Source organism: Pipistrellus kuhlii, unplaced genomic scaffold, assembly GCF_014108245.1.
Source record: "Pipistrellus kuhlii isolate mPipKuh1 unplaced genomic scaffold, mPipKuh1.p scaffold_m20_p_8, whole genome shotgun sequence".
Taxonomy (NCBI): Eukaryota; Metazoa; Chordata; class Mammalia; order Chiroptera; family Vespertilionidae; genus Pipistrellus; species Pipistrellus kuhlii.
Genome location: NW_023425584.1, coordinates 48571143 through 48590647, shown reverse-complemented (window position 1 = coordinate 48590647; position 19505 = coordinate 48571143). Strand labels below are relative to the sequence as shown.

The window sequence follows — 19505 nt, the reverse complement described above, 5'->3', positions numbered from 1 at the left end:
ATTGAATAATGATTTACCAGAAACTGATGCAATCAAATATGAATTAATGAACTAAGTTATTTGTTGTCTAGGCAGCAGTTAGGAATTAACCAAGAATTGAATTACAAGTTGCTGTTTTTTTATTGTATAGATTGCATAATTAGCATTTTTTGTTATATTCTGAAAATGGGGAGAAAAGCTTTAAGCACCTTTTGCCAATTGAGCTGCAAAAGCGTCAGATAAGGAACTGCATATATGACTACAAATGCAGCTCAACTTGAATCATCTGAATTTGAAGTTCATGCTTTTTGTATTTCCTGATAGGCTTTCAAGATCCTAAAACACTTATCGGCAGCAGTCACAGTGGGAAAACACTGGGAACGCTTGGAGTCATTGTTATTATCATTGGGTTGTTCTACAAAATATTCCTTGACCTGAAGGAAGCAATATTTATAAATTCTAAGGGTTACGAACTTGGTATTGGTTATTTAAAAGCTTAGTGTTGTCATTTCTATATAAATCACAATTTTCTGATCTTTGCAGTCTTGTGTAATGGCTAAAATTGGTTTACCTGACTATACTCTTACACAGGGCTATTTTAATTTTTATTTACTTAAATTTATCTTCTTTCTTCACGTGCTTCTTCTTATGTTCAAAATGATGCAATTATTCTGATCCTTTCCTTCTTCTGGTGCTGTATGTTTGCACTTGTAGCACATAGAATACTTAAAATAATTTTTCCTTATACTTTGCTAGGTATCATTATTTTCACAACTGTATGTTTTCTTTCTTTTGCTTCAAAACTTCTCACTTCATTGCTTTCTTTCGCCCATATTCCCTACAGGGTTCTTCACTTTCATTCTCTTCTGTTTCACTTACCAACTTTTAAATCCTGCTCTTTCTATTAATGGCATGTATACTTATATTTTTCTCCCATCTATCTCTTTTTTGCTATTCTGTCTTTAATCTACTCCTGTCTTTAAACCTTCTCAGAAGACAGAGCGAGGGATTGCATAAGATAAATTATTTTTTAAAACTTTAGTCTACGGAGAATAAAGAACTAATGTCTTATTTATATGATATCATCACATTATATAATTCTTTAGAAATACTGTTTATTAATTCTTTAGGTTAATCTCTCCAAATGATTTTAGACAATTTCCTGGTATCTCTGTACACACACACACACACACACACACACACACACACACACATCAGTTCTTTGTTTCTTTGCTGCTTCTCAGCAGGGTCTTTGTCACTGTCTTCTCTATATTCTAATAACTTGCTCAGTAAATGTTTGTTGGAGAAATAACCTATGTGACTTCTACGTTTATTGTCAACTGCACTTATACTGTAAGATATGTTAGGCTTATATGCAGTATTTATACTGAACACATTTCCTACCATAAAATGATTCTGTTTTCTCATTGTACAAGCCTACCATCTAGTAAACAAATCATCTAAAAGAGATATTCATAGAAGTTTATGAAAACTCTCAGGTGTTAAAATATTATCTGTACTTCAAAATCCACTACAAGTATTACTGCTTCTAAACTGAGTTAATTTCTTCCTATTTTCTTCCACGGTATAATTTCTATACATTTCATGGCATTAACGTTATGTATGGTTATCTTTATATGTATTTGTGCTTCTCTATTCCTTTTTAAAATCATCTTTGCATCTCCTTAAGCATTTCGCATGATGATGTCCTAATTAGCATACTAGTAGATACCTATTGAATATTTGTTAGAATGAATTGAGAGTTGTGAAGAGTAGAAAATTAAAACTCAGAGAATGCTGACATTGAACCAGATCTGTTCATTAGGCAGAAGAAGCAGTGGAACTGAGGGTAAAATAGACACTTAAGTTGAGAAAGCACCAAGTATAGACATATCTCAGAAAACACTGATTTTTTTAAACTTTAAAATACGTGAGTATTTGAATGCTTTGTGATTGAATTTTCTTAATTGTGAAGAAAAACATAAAATAATAAATAAAATATACTGTAATGACTGAAAGTGTATAGGTATATATAAAATGCTCATTTAAAATATAATAAATTAGGAAAGGCACAGAAGTAATACAGAACTATATAGAAGTGCTTGATAATGTTTGAATGAATTATAGCTTTTGTTTCAATTAAGGATAATTAACTACAGTTCAAACAATTATTCTTGCATTTGTATATAACTACATGCACTAGCTCAATGGAGGAAAACTTAAGAAATGCCTCTTTTCTCTTTTCCCCATGGGGCTAACTGGCTAGTGCCACGGCATCTCTTCTCTTCTTTAGGGATTGTAATTGAAAACAAGTGGCTATAAGAAAAAGCAGAGGGAGGTTAAGGCCATGACAACCTACTAATGCTGTCTTCAACTTAAAGCCATAAGGAGCAAAAAATAATGAAGTGTCAATGGGAGGTGAAGGTAGTCCCAGACTCTGAGTCCTGTTCTCCAGGAAGTGGCTTTGGAGGGGCTCACAGCGCTGGCCCAGGGAGCGCAGGTGCCTGGACTCAGAATGCTCTTCTCGCTTGCTCTTCCCAACTGGTCTCCACCTTGTCTCTCAAACATTTTTTAACAATAAGACATGAGCATAAGATAAATTAGTGCACATAAGAGTCTGTGTCTCTTACCTTTCCATGGATTCATCAGAGAAAATATATACCCATGTATACTGTGAAACTGTTAATTCTGTTACTTGATACACTGCACAAGATGAAAGCTCTGTCTTGTTCTTTCCGAGAGCCCTGGATTTTTTTTAATTTTTAAATTTTTAAATTTTTAATTTTTTTTTTAATTTTTTTATTTTACCATTGACATTCTTTTTGGTACTGTTCATACCTTTCTTCCTAGTTAATCCTCCAGGTGAACAGATAACTGCATTCATAAGCTGAAAAACTGCAGTCATTTTTTTCCTACAGGGAAATAGAATCATATTAATTCTGATAGTAGTTAGCAGAAAATGCATTTCAGAAAAATTGTGAGGATACATAACGCTTTAAAATTTCTTTGAACAATTGTGGAAAACTAGATTTAGTCTCCCACAGGAGCTCAGTGAAATTCTTTTAAAGGATAGTGTATCTGCTGTTATTAAGTTTTCATGTTTCCTGATGTAAACAAATTATTTTAAGGTAAAAGTAAGATAAAATTACTTTTCTATAAAGTGTGGTAAAGAGTGAATGCAGTGCTTGATTTGATTCAAGTTAAATTCTTTGTCCTACATTGAGGAAGATAGGTGTATTTTATGTTTACATATAAATTTGTCACTATATACATTATTACTCTTTTGTAAAGACTCTGAACCCTTCTGGTTGATAATCTGAGCTGGAAAACTTAGGGCTTGGCTTTGCTCAGATTTTAATTTTAAATTACTAGTCATGAAAATTATTGTTTTCTCTTTCCATAAGCCTGGCAGAAATGCATAGTATTGATCATTACAGCATTTCCAATAACAGGAATAAAAGGGATGAAAAATTGTGCCCATTTAAAACCACTCCCCACCAAGTTTTGGGCTCATGTAATCACTTATTATTTTACTTTAGACTAACAATTTCTGAAAATTTTCTGCTAATATTCTAAGGTGAAATTTCCCTATTTCACAAGCCAAGAAATCAGTCTTGATTTTCCCCCCCTTTGATTGTACTTGGGTTCAAAATCCAAAATTGATTTGGGAGCCAGAGGGTAAAATAATAATAATAATAATAATAATAATAATATCTGAGTAGTTCTCATTTTAAAGAATACTCACTTTGTCTCTTTACATAGTAGTATGAAATATACTAGTCTGCATATGTTATAAATGTGTGTATACATGTATTTTAACTTTAAAAATTTGGTGTCTTTATCCCCAGATAAACTTTCTTAGGGAGGTATTTCTGGACAAAGTCATAAGAAACAATAAGCTTTCTTGAAGGGTGAAGCTTTTCAGTGTGGTAGGGATAAAAACCAGGTGTTATCCAAAACTTTAAAAAAATGTTTTACTTAATGGTCATGGGCTCAAATTTAGTCTTCTCAGGTTATCGTTTATAATAGACCAGTATCCTCAGAAAATTGTACTTATTACTTAGAAAAGCCAACTACATGCTGTCTTCAACTAAAAAAATAAAATAAAAATAAAAAAAGTATTTCTAATTTTGTATTTTTTTTTTATTGATTTGAGAGAGAGAGGAAGATGTGTTTGTGTGAGAGAGAGACATCAATTTGTTGTTCCATTTCCTTACGCACTCATTGTCGCTGCTTGTATATGGCCTGTCTGGGGATCTAACCCACAACCTTGGCATATCAGGAGGACACTCTAAGCAACTGAGCTACCCAGCCAGGGTCAACATCAGTTGTATATAAAAACTTGATTCTGTAAGTCCTTTGAAACATGTCTGTAAGGATAGTTTCTTAACTAAGTAATGTTATTCCTAGCATAGAGTTTCATCTTGCAATGCTGAGAACCTGTTTTCATTTCCTCAGAGAATACGCTTTGGCTGCCAGGAAGGCAGTCTGCACCATGACTGAGTTGTGGGATTTCCTTTCCTGAGGTCCTACAGGTGTAGAGCTGCCCCCTGCCTTCCCAGGTCTTGGCCTTTGCAGTGACTTTGGGTGCCAATGGCCAACGCTACCTCCACAGAGCTAGTGGGCGTTCTGGCCTGAGTGCTTGGGTGGGGTAGGGAGAAGGGGAACAGGCTTCCTGAGGGGTGGATTATTTTCAGTCCGGGCGCCATTTGCAAAACTTTTATTTCCTGTTATTCTCTTGAACTTTGCAGCACACACACACACACACACACACACAAAAAAAAAAAAAAAAAAAAAAAAAAAAAAAAAAAAAAAAAAAAAAAACCCACATAATTTTAAGTTAGTTTTTTTAGAAATTTGGACAGCTTATTATGTATTTAAAATTGTGTGGGAATTCATATGCCTCTGAGCACAACTCATTTCCGTGGCATTTCCAGGGCATATTGTTTCCTATGCAGTGATGGCTCATATCAAATTAATCTTTAAATGTCCTCTTTAGGTACTCATTGTCTTGCTTAATATTACAAAATAACAGACTTGAATTTTTAGAGTTGAATTTTAAGTTTTTATTTATGATAGTATTCCATTTTGTAGGATGCCATGCTTAATCTATTTTTTTATCCTATTGATGTACAATAGAAACTTCTTAAGACCATCTGAGCAAATCATTTTTCCTATCTTTAATTTCCAACACTTGTCACTTACTGATCTTTTTATTCAGTGTGGCTATAATTATTTCTATTAATGAGTAGTCTACTTTGCCCAGAAGATAAACAGTGAACTTAGATACGTTCTTCAGAATTATGTTCCCTCTACCTTAAATGTATTTCTAATCATTATTTTCCTGTTTATTTCTTGGAAATACATGCCACTTTTAGGTAAACTTTTTATTGAATTTGTGTATATCCACTTCTCTAGGACTTCCAATAAATTATTTGCCATTTGTCTCTTAAGAGTAGACCCTTAAAACACTTTCCATATTCAGAAAGTTTATGCTCTTTCCAGCTACTTGTCTTTTTTTCAAAGGTTTATTTTCCTTCTTTTCATTTCTCAGCTGCATGAGTGTTCCTTTCCCCGTGAATTGGCTTTCTGCTACCCATTGAATATTTTTGCTGTGTGTGTCCTAGTCTGGGTTAAACACACCCATTGGCCAGGGTAGGGCTCCAGTGCCCTTGGGCAAGCCAGGGAGGCTCCTGGGGTGGGGTACCCCAACTCTGTTATCTGTGTCTGTTCCCCAGCTCACACCAACCAGGCCAGCCAGCTTGACTCTTGTTCTGGGCCTTGACCCTGTGTCTGCTTCACAGATGGCTGTGATTCTGTTGCCTGGTTTCCCCTAGTCTTGCTGACTCAGACCTTCTTCATAACTTTGGGTGTCACTGGCTCTAGCTGGTTGCTTAGCCTTTTCTTGCCTCTCTGTTTCTCATTCTGCTTCCTGACCACTCTCTTGTCCCAGCTCTTGTCAGCTGCCTCCTGTCTCCGGGACCCACTGAGCTGGGGTTACAGAACAGCACCCCCATGGGCTGACTCTTTCTCTTCTGGCTCTAAAAATTGTCAGTTTGGATAAGTTTTACTAAATTTAAAGGGGATGAGGCCAAGATGACATTCTGATTCCTAAACATTATTTTACTGTATTAAAAAATTATATTATTGACCATATTTCTTTAAAGCATGGTAAAATTTGCATATTTAAAGAATATATACATATTTGTGTTACGTTCCTAATATTGGAAGATGTTTTGCATTTCTCTCTAAGGGTGCATATAGTATATACATTGTTTCAAACTCTATAAAGAGAATATTAACATACATTTCAAAAGTTTTATTGCAAATAGGTGTTGATGGTACAAGTTTCATTGAGAACATACGCAGTGTCCTTGATGTCAGGTCCAGGACCTGTAGCAGTCCTAGTTTCATGACACTGAAATTGAACATAAGACGTTCAGTAAAGCTTATTTTGAAGTTCTAATAAAATAGAAACGGAAAGGCCTGGCTCTCATGTATTTGGTGGAGGGGTGTGAGGGCAGCATCAGGCGGCCGTCCTGTTTCTCCTCTGGCAACAGTGCGTGGCAGGAAGCAAGCTAGATCTAAGTAACTTCTACACTGCTTCTTGCCTTGTTGCAATTAAAGCTGAGGAACGCCCTTCCTCAACTTCTTCACCATCTTTCATCACTATTTATAAGCACACTGAAAGCTTTTTCTTTTTTACAGACTCCAGTGGAACTATTTCTGACCACTAAACAATATCATATTTGCTTTGATATCTGTGCCATTTGCTTTTTTAAAATATTTTTTTCATCTTTCTCAGATCTATTCCAAAGGCAAAAGCCTAACTTGAATTTTAAACTTTTGAGAAAACTTCTGTCATTGCTTTTAGAATGTCAGGGAAATGATAAGAATTGTTTTGGTGTAAGTCAACAATTGTATTTTCTAAGTACTAACACACTACCTGGGACTAAGCAGTAAAAGTCGGCATCTAAATCCCGAGGTCAACACTCTAGGGAGCATGTACTTTCTTTAATTCATCTCTGAGATTCTCATCTCATTGATAAGAAACAGAAGTCACATTATCTGAATCTAGAACTTTTGATTTGGTTTTCCTTGGTTTTTAAGAGCTGTTTTAAGTAGGCTTGGTATCTTTTTGAAAGAGTGAGAAAAATTGTTTCAGAAATTAAAATATTAATATTCTCTTACTTTCCTGTAGGGATTTGTCTGTACTTCTGTCCTCACCCCATCCTGGCACTAGAATATGACCTCCAGTTGTATAGGACTTTAGTGTATTTGTTAGCTTATATGTGTCAGAGACCTAGAACAGTAGTAGGTGCTCAGGAATGGTATTCAGTAAAAGAGAGATAAAACATGTGTTTCAGCACCTGGTTATTGCTCATCAGCACACGACTGGGAGAGAGATTTGGAGGAATTGTCTCTGTCCCTTAGTATCCAGATAGCTACAGAGACAGGATGAGGAAGGAGGTAAAGTGAACTAACTAGAAAAAGATGGGTCCTGAGCAGTTCTTTGTTCTTCCACTCTTGACTGCCAGCAAATACCTATCTGGTCCTTTTAATTTAAAAGAAATATTTAAGTTTTAATGTTTGCGCTAATAAGGAATACCCATGCCTCTAATAATAGTGGTAGGTTTTTTTGTGTTGTTTTTTTTTTCCTCAAAGCCAAAATATGGATGAGTGTGGAACAGGAAGTAGGGCGAGAGAGGTGAAAAAGAGGTAAAGGGAATGAGGAAGAGAAAGAGTATTCAGTAGATATTTCCTTTTCTTAATTTTTTTTTCTTAAAAGTAAGGTAGAGTTCAAGATATCTGACAAAGATGGTAACCAATGAAATAAAATAAGGACTGCGTTTTTATGTACCTTTGGACTGGGCTCATGGAACAGCACTTCGTTAGTGGCTGTGTCTTAGCACAAGTGTGTGTACAATGTTTGATAGCCAACGAACACCCTTTCTAAAACCTTAGGTTTCAAATATTTTTAGTGGGAGGAAATTGAAGATACATCCCCAAACCTCAAACCCTAAGAAAAATAAAGACCTCCAAGAAAGTACTCAGGATCCTCTCATTGTTCTATTCACACCAACTCAGAACGTAAATACCTAGTTTGGATTATTAAATTATTTTTTTAATCTAATATGAATAATGAAATTGATCAGAAAAAAATGAGGATAGTATATGACAGCAATCACAATTTTAAAAACAATAGCCACATCTGGTGGAGAAGGTGGTGGTGGAAGGAACTCAGCGGTGGGAGGTGAGGATAACAGCACCTCCGCCCTCTGAATAGCATTGAAGGCCTGAGACCCCGTCCTTAGCAGAGCATGCTTCTGCCCACGGAATATGAGTGGTCATCCCATTGAGTTTAATTTTAAATGCTGTTCTAGGGCAGACCCTGGTTTTGTCATTCATGCCAAAGGCTAGGTTAAAAGAAACCTTAGCAAGTCCTGATTTTGCAGATCAAAAGCAGAAGGAAAACAGTAAGCAATTTCCTATGTGACTTAATCCTCCAACCTGTGCGTTAGCAGGAGAATTTGAAAAGGAGGCACTGTAGGGCACTTCACCGGTAAGCATAGGCAGCCATTGATGGAACATACAGTATTGCTTCCTCCGTGCTGGAGGATATCATGTGAGGTGGAAAAAGTACCTCTGAATTTAACTTAAGTCATCTAAAATCTACTGACTCCAGTGCCCTCTGGTTGCTCTGGCTGAAAGCCGCTGCCCTTTTCTTCAGAGGGAATTTTTTATGAAAAATGCCTGAAGAGCAGCTCTTGACCCTGCAGATTTTTGTATGTGTGAGCATACGTGTTTCCCCTTCAGTGTGTGTGCAAGCAGACCTTATTTCCCGAGATTCCGAGTGAGGCTGGCCTTGCCCCTGAGCGGCCTTTGGCAGCTCTGACAAAGCCATTCTGTTCGTGATGCCTGCAGCCAGAGCCCAGTGCAAGTGAGGCCGCCTTTAGGCAGGATGAGCATCCATTGCTGTTTTGTGTGCACGGTTATACGGGAGGCTCCCATCTAGAATACCCTGTGGGTGACTTGAAAAATTCATTGATATTTTGAAAAGGGCCATGTTTGGAAGCTAATGTGTGAATGGGAAAGATATTTTTATACCTTCACTGAAAGATCATTTCAGAGTTTTAAACTGACCGGAAAACTCTGATATTATTTCACAATTATGGAATTAACCCTAAGAAAATAAGTTTCTAACTTGGGATTTTCCCTCCACAGTTTTTCTCTCAAGTGATAGCTCATTGATTATTCAAAAACTGAGTATTAATGAACAGATTTACTTAACCCCTTTAATATAAGCATTCTTTAGGAATTTGTCATATTAAGATGCCGTGTTTAATTTTTGAAGGTGATAACTCTACTCAAAGTCAGAGTTGAAGTAAGTCTGAAGTAAATGTGGTAGGTGTCAATGTTGACAAAAGTACCATGACATTGCCCTTGATGTCCTTCATTTATAAATTTTGGAATTGGCTACTCTAAACCTCTCACATGTAAATTCTTGAAATAATGAACACTATCCCTTTATCCTACAGGAACAGACTTAGTATAAGGCAGGAAGAAAGGAGGGTATGAGTTGATACAAAAGCCCCTGTGACTTTATGTAGGAGTCAGCCAGCAGCAGTGAGAATGGAGTTTGGGAATCAGAGAGCAGTACCAGAGGCAGTAAAGGCATTATTTCTGGAATGCAGGAAAACCATCAGGGAAAAAGCTATTTGGAGCTTTGACTCATTAATTAAATTGATAGAGAGAAGCCATATTCTGTAGCTCAGAGAGGCCATGGTGCAGCATATTTTAGATCAACTTTTTGAAAATATGGTAAACAAATAACATGCTGAAATTAGTAACTTCTAAATCACTCAGGTTCAAGGTCCCCAGTTAGAACTAGAACCCATCAGCACTCAGTATCTCATGCCATCTGAATTAGCATCTATGTCTACATCTTAACATAAGGAGAGTTACTCTTCACCGGGAAAGTTAAATCATGTTTAGTATATATAGGACATTTCAAAAGTCACTGTCATTAAAATATACTTTATAACGTGCTAACCCACAGATGATGTAGTAAGTTCATGATTCCTTCTCAGAGGATTCTAACCAACTAATGTATATAAATATACTCACACATGCTAATGATTGCACGGGCAAATTAGAGTGTAGAGGCTTTTTTTTAGCACCCATATTTGGCCATTGTCTTAGCAACCACTGATTGGCATATCGTGCTCCATAAAGGTTTCTGGAGATGATTTGATGTTAGATTTTTTTTTTGAGACTGCATATGCTTAAACGGTAATGCTAGATATAGTTTTATGAAGACAACTTCCTTGAATATGGAAATTCCTTAATAAAAAGATGGCGAGTGCTTTCCACTTTAATATGGCTTACATATGAATCTTATATATGCATAAAAATGACCATAGCTAAGGTCAGGTGTGCCAATGGCCTTAAGTCTTGTCCTCTTGGTGGCATTTGACACTGTTAATCTCTCACCCATCCCTTTGATTCCAAGATTCTGCATTATCTTGCCTTCCTGCCTCTTTGGTTTTTCTTCCTTAGACTGACGAGTGAGTTCATCCCTCCCCCTGCCCAGACACCACCTCAGCAGAAATGCTAGTTTTCTGTATATTTCTATCTATTACCTTGTTTTCTCCTTATTTAAACTTTTCCCTCAGTGAGCTCATCCATTCATTTTCCATGCATAAAATCTAGAATCTTTGTTCTCTAAGAATAATCTATCATAAAAGGTAAGTCCCAATCTCTCTCTTATAGTACATGGTTTGTTGTTGTTGTTTTTGTTTGTTTGTTTGTTTGCGCTTTCCCTATTTGGTCAAGTTAGTTGTCTTGCAGTTCATCAGACCCTTTTGCTTTCATTTGTCTGTATTGCATGTATTTAAAATTGTGATCAATAACTTTAATTATGTCCTTTAATGTGCTAAATTTTCTACCTATCTCTCTTCATTTTCCTTGCCACATTTTCAGTTGCTCACTAGATTATCCTAGAATTATCTCAAAATACTTCAGCTGGTGTCAGAGACCTTCTGTGATTTGGACCATTTTTCATGCCTGTGGAGGGCGGCTGATCCATTGATGGATCCCAGAGCATTTGCCATGGTCTGGACTAATTCCATTGCTCTGTTCCTCCACACAACTTTCCTTCAACTCAATTGCAAATTATCAGACTTTCTTGGAATTCTGATTTATTTTAAACTATGGGTGATTAGCACTTAGTGACTTTAATATTTACCAATCTCCAGGTCTTAGCTTCCCTCCTGTACTGTAAACTCATTGAGCATAGAGGCCATTTGTTATCCTTGTAGTCTCAGAAGAAATCTCACATAGCTTGCATTTAATAAAAATAGATTGATTAAAACAACTCATTAGTAACAAAGTACCTAGTAGTTAAATTGTTTATTTCCCTTGTTTTGTTAGAAAATTCATTTAACTGTGGCTCAGTGGATTGAGAGTCAACCCATGAATCAGGAGATAAGGGTTTGATTCCCAGTCGAGGCACATGCCAGGATTGCAGGCTCAATCCCCAGTAGGGGGCTTGCAGGAGGCAGCTGATCAGTGATTCTCTCTTATCATTGTTGTTTCTGTCTCCCTCTGCCTTTCCCTTCCTCTTTGAAATCAATAAAAATATTTCTTTAAAAAACATTTAGATTTAAATGTTTTTGCATATTTTCCAAAAAAATAGATTTTACATATTTTATCAAATGCTCACCTCTCTAGCCATAGCTTATGTTTATGGAGAAAACATTATTTGAATGACCTCTTAACATAGATCCATATTTTTAAGAAAAATTCTACACATACTAGTGTGGGCTTCATTTTCTTATGATAGAAAGTATTCCCCCTGCCCCGCCCCCCCCCCCCTTTTTTTTCTTTTAGCTCTGTGTCAGGATACTTATCTGCTGGGCTGCAGCTTTGCTTTCTTAATTATAACTTTGAGTCCTTGATGGTCAAATTGCATTCATTTAAGTGAAATTTAGTGTAGAAAGTACATACCTCATTAAACAGAGCCACTTTAATAAATATTATTAATGGTATAAACTGTTGTGAAAGCAAACAAAGAAAGTAAATTGGAAAAGACTAATCAGCCATTGCTGTGCTTTAAATTATATTTTCCAAGCCAGTTATGTCCTTGAATTTTCTGTATCTGCTAACTTTAGTTATAACTTTACCCATATAGCTAAGATTATTACAATAAGTGCCAGCTCTTTAATTCCTCTCTGTGGTGCCTTATTAATTGGGTTTGAGATGATGGTCCTTATTGAGTGAGAAATTGTCCCCTAAAACATTAATGATTCACTTATCAGCAAACATAATACCAACGAGGTTTTTTGTGGGGTTTTTTTGTTTGTTTGTTTTTATGTGTGGGTAAAATAAGAAATGTTTTTGTTAAACATTGATTTATATTGTGAATTTTTTTATATTGAGTATTCTCCAAATTCTCATGTTTCTTAGGTTTAGTGTTCTTTATATAGAAGAGTATGTATTTGAACCTCAATAATTGTTTATCCTAGTGATTTAATGTGGCTGTTCCAAACCTATACTCTGCAGACACCAGGGGAGCCAGAATTCTTACCAGAAATGCTCAAATCATATCCACACAAAACATTGCCTGTACAGTAAGTGAACACTATGGCTGTTGAAATACCACTATGTCATAGTATATTTTTAAAACCCTTTTCTTCTGGTGCTTTCCAATGTTCTATATGCTTATATAAATTAAAAGCAACATATAAAATATAATATGGAAAGGTAGAATTACCTGCAGTTTAACAATTATGGCAGTCACTGTTAAGAATTACAGATACAACAGTAATTCTAATAATTGTCATATTGTAAAGAATATTTAATATGTTAGACACTGTTCTCAGGGCTCTTACATATAGTGAATAATTTAATCTATAGCAACCCTGTATGGTAGGACCTTTGTTATCACTACTGATGAGGAAACTGGCTTAGAGAGCTTAAGTAAAACTGGTATATATTGCCCCAAGTGCTTTCTTTGGGTAGCTTGTAACTTAATCTTATGGTTATTTTATTTACAAAAATATTTTGCAATAGTGTTCTAACACTAACAAGTTCAAAACAAACTCCCCAATTTTGCATGTTAATTAATAGCACTACTGTGCAAATTTCCTGCAAGCCCTCTCAATGCTATCTGCTTGAAAAAAATAGAAGAAGAAAAAAAAACACACACACCTATTCCTACTGTAGCCACTTCTCACTGTTGTTACTACTTGATGCGTACTCAAGGCCATTCTCATCTCCTGCCTGGATAACTTTAGGATCTTGTCTCATCTCTCCACTTCCAACACACCCACTCCTACAGTCCGTTCTCCACACAGCAGCCAAAGTAAAATCCTTACAGGTCAATCAATTTCAAAGATAACTACATGGTAGGATGTCAGTAGAAACTGGAATTTTCCCGCCCCACCCACAGTCTGTGGACTCTCGTGTGATAATAATGTGTATGTCCATGAGACAGCTGGCTGAGCTTTTGAGAATAGTCTGTGTCCCTGGATTTTTTTTTTTCATTCCTCTGTGCAAAGTAAAATGAACCATATGGGAATTGAACCTGTAACCTTGGCCTGATTAACTGACTTTCTATAAAATCTCCTTTTAGAAATTTATGTTCTACTGTAATGCGATTAGGAGTGCAGCTTCATTCATTCAATAAATAGTATCAGTGCTGCCCTAATGGCAGCAGAGAGCCCAGAGATGCATAGGACATGGTTTCTGCCCTCAAGGAATTAGGATAAGTGCCCAGGTCACTAATGTAAAGGGAAAAAGTGATGACTGCTGGAGGGGAGGCATTAGCCAGATGCTCAAATGAATCAGGCAACAGGACAGTGGTGCTCCCTGCTGGAGAATGTTACAGATCCATGAAGGATGGACAGGGTTTCCAATATGTATATGGTGGCATCCACACCTTGACAGGGATGTTGGAGTGTGACGAGCACAAGGTCAGGCAGTAGGAGAGGACCTGCAGGAGAAAGGTGATTAGGAGGAGGTAATTAAAGGTGCTACCAAGGTTATCCTATGATGGAATTTGGTAAGGACGATTGAAGATTTCTGAGCTGAGAAACAATAGAGTCAGAACTCTTTAGCGGGACACGCATTTGTCTGCCACTATGGAATGGAGTGAGGAGAGGCTGGGGTTAAGGAAGAGTCCTTTGGAGGTGTTGAGCCTGAAGCAGTGTACCACCTGTGTGGTGAAAGCTATGTCAGAGTGTGCAAGGCTGGAGTGCTCAGGACTTGGTGACTGATTAAATGTGATAGTTAAGGAGGGGGTCTAAGGCTTGAACCTGGTGACTAGCAAGATGGCAGTAGTCTTCCAGAAGTTGATAAAACATGGATCAGAGAGGTTGTTGTAAAGGTCATGAAAACATGACATTGGAACATGGGGAAGAGGCGAGAGCTGGGTGTGAAGATCTGGAAAGTTAGTCACCAGGAGAGCTATTTGAGCTGGGTGGTGAAAGAGGTCATTAAGAGATAGAATGTAGAAAGAAGAAAGACAGTCAAAAGGAGGAGAACTCCTAAGAAAGTCTGTATTGGTGATCAAGAAAATAAGAGACTATAAAATAAAGGAGGCATTAGGAGAATGTTCCAGAAATTGAAGGAGGCACTGATGAAAGGCAGTTAGGAGCAAATTTTCCCTTTTTGTCATTGAAATACGTTGGTGAATAAGAAGGAAAAATAATCCATGTTTGTTTTAATTTTATAATTAAGCAAATATGTTGCTTTCATTTGGATTTCTCACCTTTTTTATACGTAGACTTTCTCTTCAATTGCTCTTACTTTGTTTCTGCTACATGTCATACTCCAGACAGTTAAAAACAAATCACATTTCTTTATGTAAGGAATGCAGTGCGCCTTCAGAATTGATGCCGTGGTGGGTTTTATGATGATTGCTGTGATGATGCCACTTAGTGGAAATCGCCCATTTAGTTGAGTGTCTCTTAGGTGCCTGTTGGGTACCAGGTACAGTTCCATACACAGTGGTGAGTAACACCAAAGAAAACCCTGGCCCCTGTTGGGTTTCCTTTCTTGTGTGATGAGGTCAACAATAAAAAACCAGAAGAAGCAAACTGTACCACATGTGAGATGGTGATATGTACCAAGAAGGAAACTAAAGCAGAACGTGTAAGAGGGAGAGCTGCCGAAGGAAGGGGTCTGTCAGTAGAGTGGTCAGTGAAGAAGTCCTGATGGAGAAAGTGTTGTTTGATGAAGCCCAGAAGGAGATGAGAGCGGGGGTTGTGTGGATATAGGGTGTGTGTGTGAATATCTAGTGTGTGGGGGGGCGGGGTTTGCAAGTGCAAAGGCACTGAGGTGTTGTGTTTTGAAGGCTAGTAAGGAGGCCACTGTGCAATATGTAAGCGAGAGATCAGAGACATCTCAGGGGCCGGATTGTGGCCCTGTGGTCATAGAGATGGCTTTGGCTTCCGCTTTGAGTGTGAGGGAAAGTCCGTGGGTGGTTTTGAGCAAATGAGTGAATAAGGTTCATTTCTATTACATGGGAGAAAGGGGGCGATGAGAAACAAAATCTGCTAGGAGGTGTTGATAGTTTGGACTAGAGTAGTACCAGGGGAAATTGTGGGAAGTGAAATGAATCTGGATGTATTCTGAGAGTAAAGTGGATTAAGTATAACAGATTGAATGTGCCGTGTGAGAGAAAGGAGAGTCAGGGGTGAGTCCAAGTTGCTGTATTAGTTTCGTAGGGCTGCATATCAAAATTCCACAATCTAAACTGGATGCCTAAAGCAAGGGAGATTCATTATTCTGTAGCTCTGGAGGCTAGAAGTCCAAGGTTAATGTGTCAGCTGAATTGGTTCCTTCTGAAAGGCTGTGATGGAAAATCTGTTCTGTGCCTCTCTCCTAGCTTCTGGTATTTTCTGGCAGCCCTTGGATTGTGAAAGCATCCCTGGCTTCATCTCTGCCTTCATCATCTTCACATAGCATTTTCCCTGTGTGTGTGTGTGTGTGTCTGTGTCCCAATTGCCCCTTTTTAAAAAGGACACTGGTCACATTGAATTAGGGATCCACCCTACTCCAGAATGACCTCATTCATTAATTGTCACTAACTAATTGTATCTGCTATGACCCTATTCCCAAACAAGGTCACATTCTGAGTTCCTAGGATCTAGGACTTCAAGATAGGAATTTGAGTGAGGACATAATTCATCCCATAACCATTGTCATTAACTGAGTTGAGCAAGTCTGTGGGAAGATCAGGTTTGGAGGCAGAGAAAGGTCAGCAAAGTTGTGCACATATTAAGTTTGAGGTGCATATCGGAAACGTCCAACAGGCAGTTGCATGAATGAGTCTCAAATTCCAGGGAGGAGTCTGCGCTGCTGATAAACATTTGGAAGTCCAAGGTAAATGGATGATATTTAGAGCTGAGAGGAATGAGATCACCAAGTGAGTGAGTTTGAATAGAAGAGGGAGTGCCAAAGACTGAAGGGAAGACTATTAAGTATCAGGACCAAAACCAAGGCACACAAGAATGTTAAATACAAACCGCATGTATGCTTGTAGTTGTGAGAAAAACACACACACATAATTACACTTTAATGATGATTTTAACTTAAATTTTGAATGTTTACAAAGTCGTGTTTTCCTGTGAAACGTAAGAGAGGTAGTCAGAGTATGGATTGAGTTTTACTGGCTGACATGCTAAAGAAGGCACTGGTGCTGAAATGGAATGTTTTGAATGCCATAAAGAAGTCAAAGGACAGTAATAAAAATAATAAAAAGCTCTTTTCTCAGAAGGAGAAACAACTTTGGAAAACATTGTTTCAGCCCTTGATTTAAGAAGTCATTTTCTAGAAAGCTGGTCATGCTACAGTGCTCTGAGCAGCTGAGTAGTTTGTTCCTTCATCTTTTTCTAGTGAAATTGGAGTTTAAACATTTAAAATTGTGTTGTTGTTGTTTTAAATATCACGGCAATATTATTACATTTTCTGCTAATTTGAAACCCAGAAATAATGTATCGCAACTATTCAATCCTTTTGGTATATTTTCTTTGGTTTTTGTTTTTTTTGTTTTAACCACATGCCTACTGGTTCACATGAACACAAATGCCCTACAGGAAGGTGGAGGCGGTGACATAACAATCCACCCAGAGTTTTCTGGGCATGTCCAGCTAGAATTTCTCTGCGCCATCACACTTACTGCTTCCTCTGTCCTCTTTCCTGGTCTGGCTGTCATCTGGTGCTGCTCTGAATCTCAGGGCTGCTGTCACCTTTCCGGAAATGTTCTCTGACTAGTCTGTTCCCACCCTTTCCGGCGTGGAGGCTGAGCCCACACGTGCCACCACACTACCCCACACCATGGCACGGACTCTACTGGTCCACATACCCACTATCTTAGAGGACAACCTGGGTGGTTTTTTATATATTTATTTTTTCATTACTTTACTCAGCACCTATGGGTAGCTAGATTGAAAAAAAAATGCACATCTAAACAGTCACAGAATTGATTCCTTATTAGAATTGAAAATGTGTTGTTCAGACTGTGCTATTAACTTACACTATATATATATATATATATATATATATATATATATATATATGTTTTCTTTTTTAAATATATTATACAGATTGCTGCTTAAAGGGTTACATTTGCCCCTAAAAGCTATTGCCCAGAACCTATCAGTTTCTTACTTGAAAGATACTTGAGCTATTTACCATATATGGCTTTAAAAATATATTGACTGTGTCCCTTTGAACTAGTAAGCAAAATGAGGTAATTGGAATATACCTAAGCAAGGTAATATGGAAAAAATGCAGAAGCTTCAAGGGAGGGGTCAAATTGCTGGCGGTAGAAACAAGATTTTTTTTTTTTTTAATTTTAGTGGATTGTTTTGGAAAGAGGAGTTGGTTTTTTTGTGTGTTTATTTTTTTTAAACTGGCATAATTGAGATATATAATGTGAGTCTGGGTGAAGAGAGTTGAGAAATATTATAATTGTTCTTTGATGCCAAAAAATACTTTTCATGATGACTCAGCTCAAGACTCTTCTTCCTGTCCACCTTGAATATACGGTAAATTTTTGGTAAACTTTTTTTGAAAACAGGGACAGGAAGAAAGCAACTTAAATGGTGGTTGTTTATTATTTCTTGATACTGAGAAGAGGCTTTGCTCTACAGAATGGTTGATAGCATGACTCCACTGATAGAGTTTACCTTCATTGTGTAAGTCCTTATATGTGACCAGTACATACTGAATTATTCTATGGAACCATGATTTATGATAACGTTTGACCTAAGCTGTACAGCATATCAAAGGTGTCATTATAGTATAGTTATTTAAATCTTTCTTTCTTCCCCCAGCTCTACTTTACGAAGTGTTTCTACTGGATCCTCAAGACCTTCCAAGATATGTTTGGTGTGTGGGGATGAGGCCTCAGGCTGCCACTACGGGGTGGTAACCTGTGGCAGCTGCAAAGTGTTCTTCAAAAGAGCAGTGGAAGGTAAATGTTCATGTGGGTGTTCCTTTTACACATTTTTCTCTAGCGTGTAGACTTGCACAGTTTACTCTATAGCATCACTGGGAAATAATGCAAACAGTATTTTGATGTGACCTGTCAGTAATGCATAGTAATAATGCCTTCTCTAAAATCCACCTCAAGATTTTCCACTAAGAAATATTTAATGGGAATGATTTGAAATTGTGAATTTTTTTTTTGTGTGTGTGGTTGGTTGTTTTTCTCTATCTGTTTTTCAGTGAGACATAGAAAAATAATTCTGTCATAAATTTCATTTGTATAATCTGAAAGAGCATTTTTAGTAAGAACACACAAAAAACATAATTTTTGCCTTTTCTACATTTCTGTAAAGTTGACTCTTGAACAATTTGGGGGTTAAGGCATTGACCTCCTGTGTCGTTGAAAATCAGTGTAACTTTTGACTCCCCAAAAGATAATTACTAATTGACACTGCTGACCTTACCAATAATATAAAAATGTGTCAATTAACATATCTTTTTATGTTATATACTACATTTTTATAGTGTAGTAAGCTAGACAAAAGAAAATGTCAAGAAGAGAAAATACATTTATAATATTTATTGGGGAAAAGGTCCACCAACAAGTGGACCTGTGTAGTTCAAACTACATGTTGCCATGTTGTTCAAGGGTCAACTGGGTGTGTGTGTGTGTGTGTGTGTGTGTGTATATATATGGCATATTAAAACATTAATATGAGGATCACTTCTGTAATTTAGGTTGTATTCAATGCAGAATGATTTCAGATGCCAGGACCTTGTTTCAGTCCTACTTTTATTCCTACTGAAGGTTTCCAAATGGCTATTTAAATGAAAATTTTGAAAATGAATTTTTCTTCTATCCAAGTAATACTACTTCCTAAGGAAAAACAGTCTTTTAGTTAATTTTGCCTTCTTACGCTCACTTATAAGCAATTGATTAACTAGAGACTTAAGCCAGTTGATTTTATTAATGTTGACTGCTATGGCTGGTCGAAGTGTAGAATTTTTGCTATTAGTTAAAAGTATTA

The 19505-nt window shown here is 37.0% G+C and overlaps 1 protein-coding gene across 7 annotated transcripts in view; it reads left to right on the top strand.

Moving 5' to 3' along the window:
• The window catches only part of NR3C2 (nuclear receptor subfamily 3 group C member 2), a 286816-nt gene that overhangs the window by 132061 nt on the left and 135250 nt on the right, over window positions 1-19505 (top strand). For 4 of the 7 annotated variants that reach the window (XM_045576264.1, XM_045576263.1, XM_045576265.1 and 1 more), the window contains exons 3-4: window positions 12507-12611; window positions 18324-18475. In XM_045576264.1, coding sequence (XP_045432220.1) covers window positions 12507-12611; window positions 18324-18475 — 257 coding nt within the window. The remainder of the gene's footprint in view (window positions 1-12506; window positions 12612-18323; window positions 18476-19505) is intronic. The other 3 variants (XM_045576266.1, XM_036424946.2, XM_045576267.1) reach the window with 3 other exon arrangements.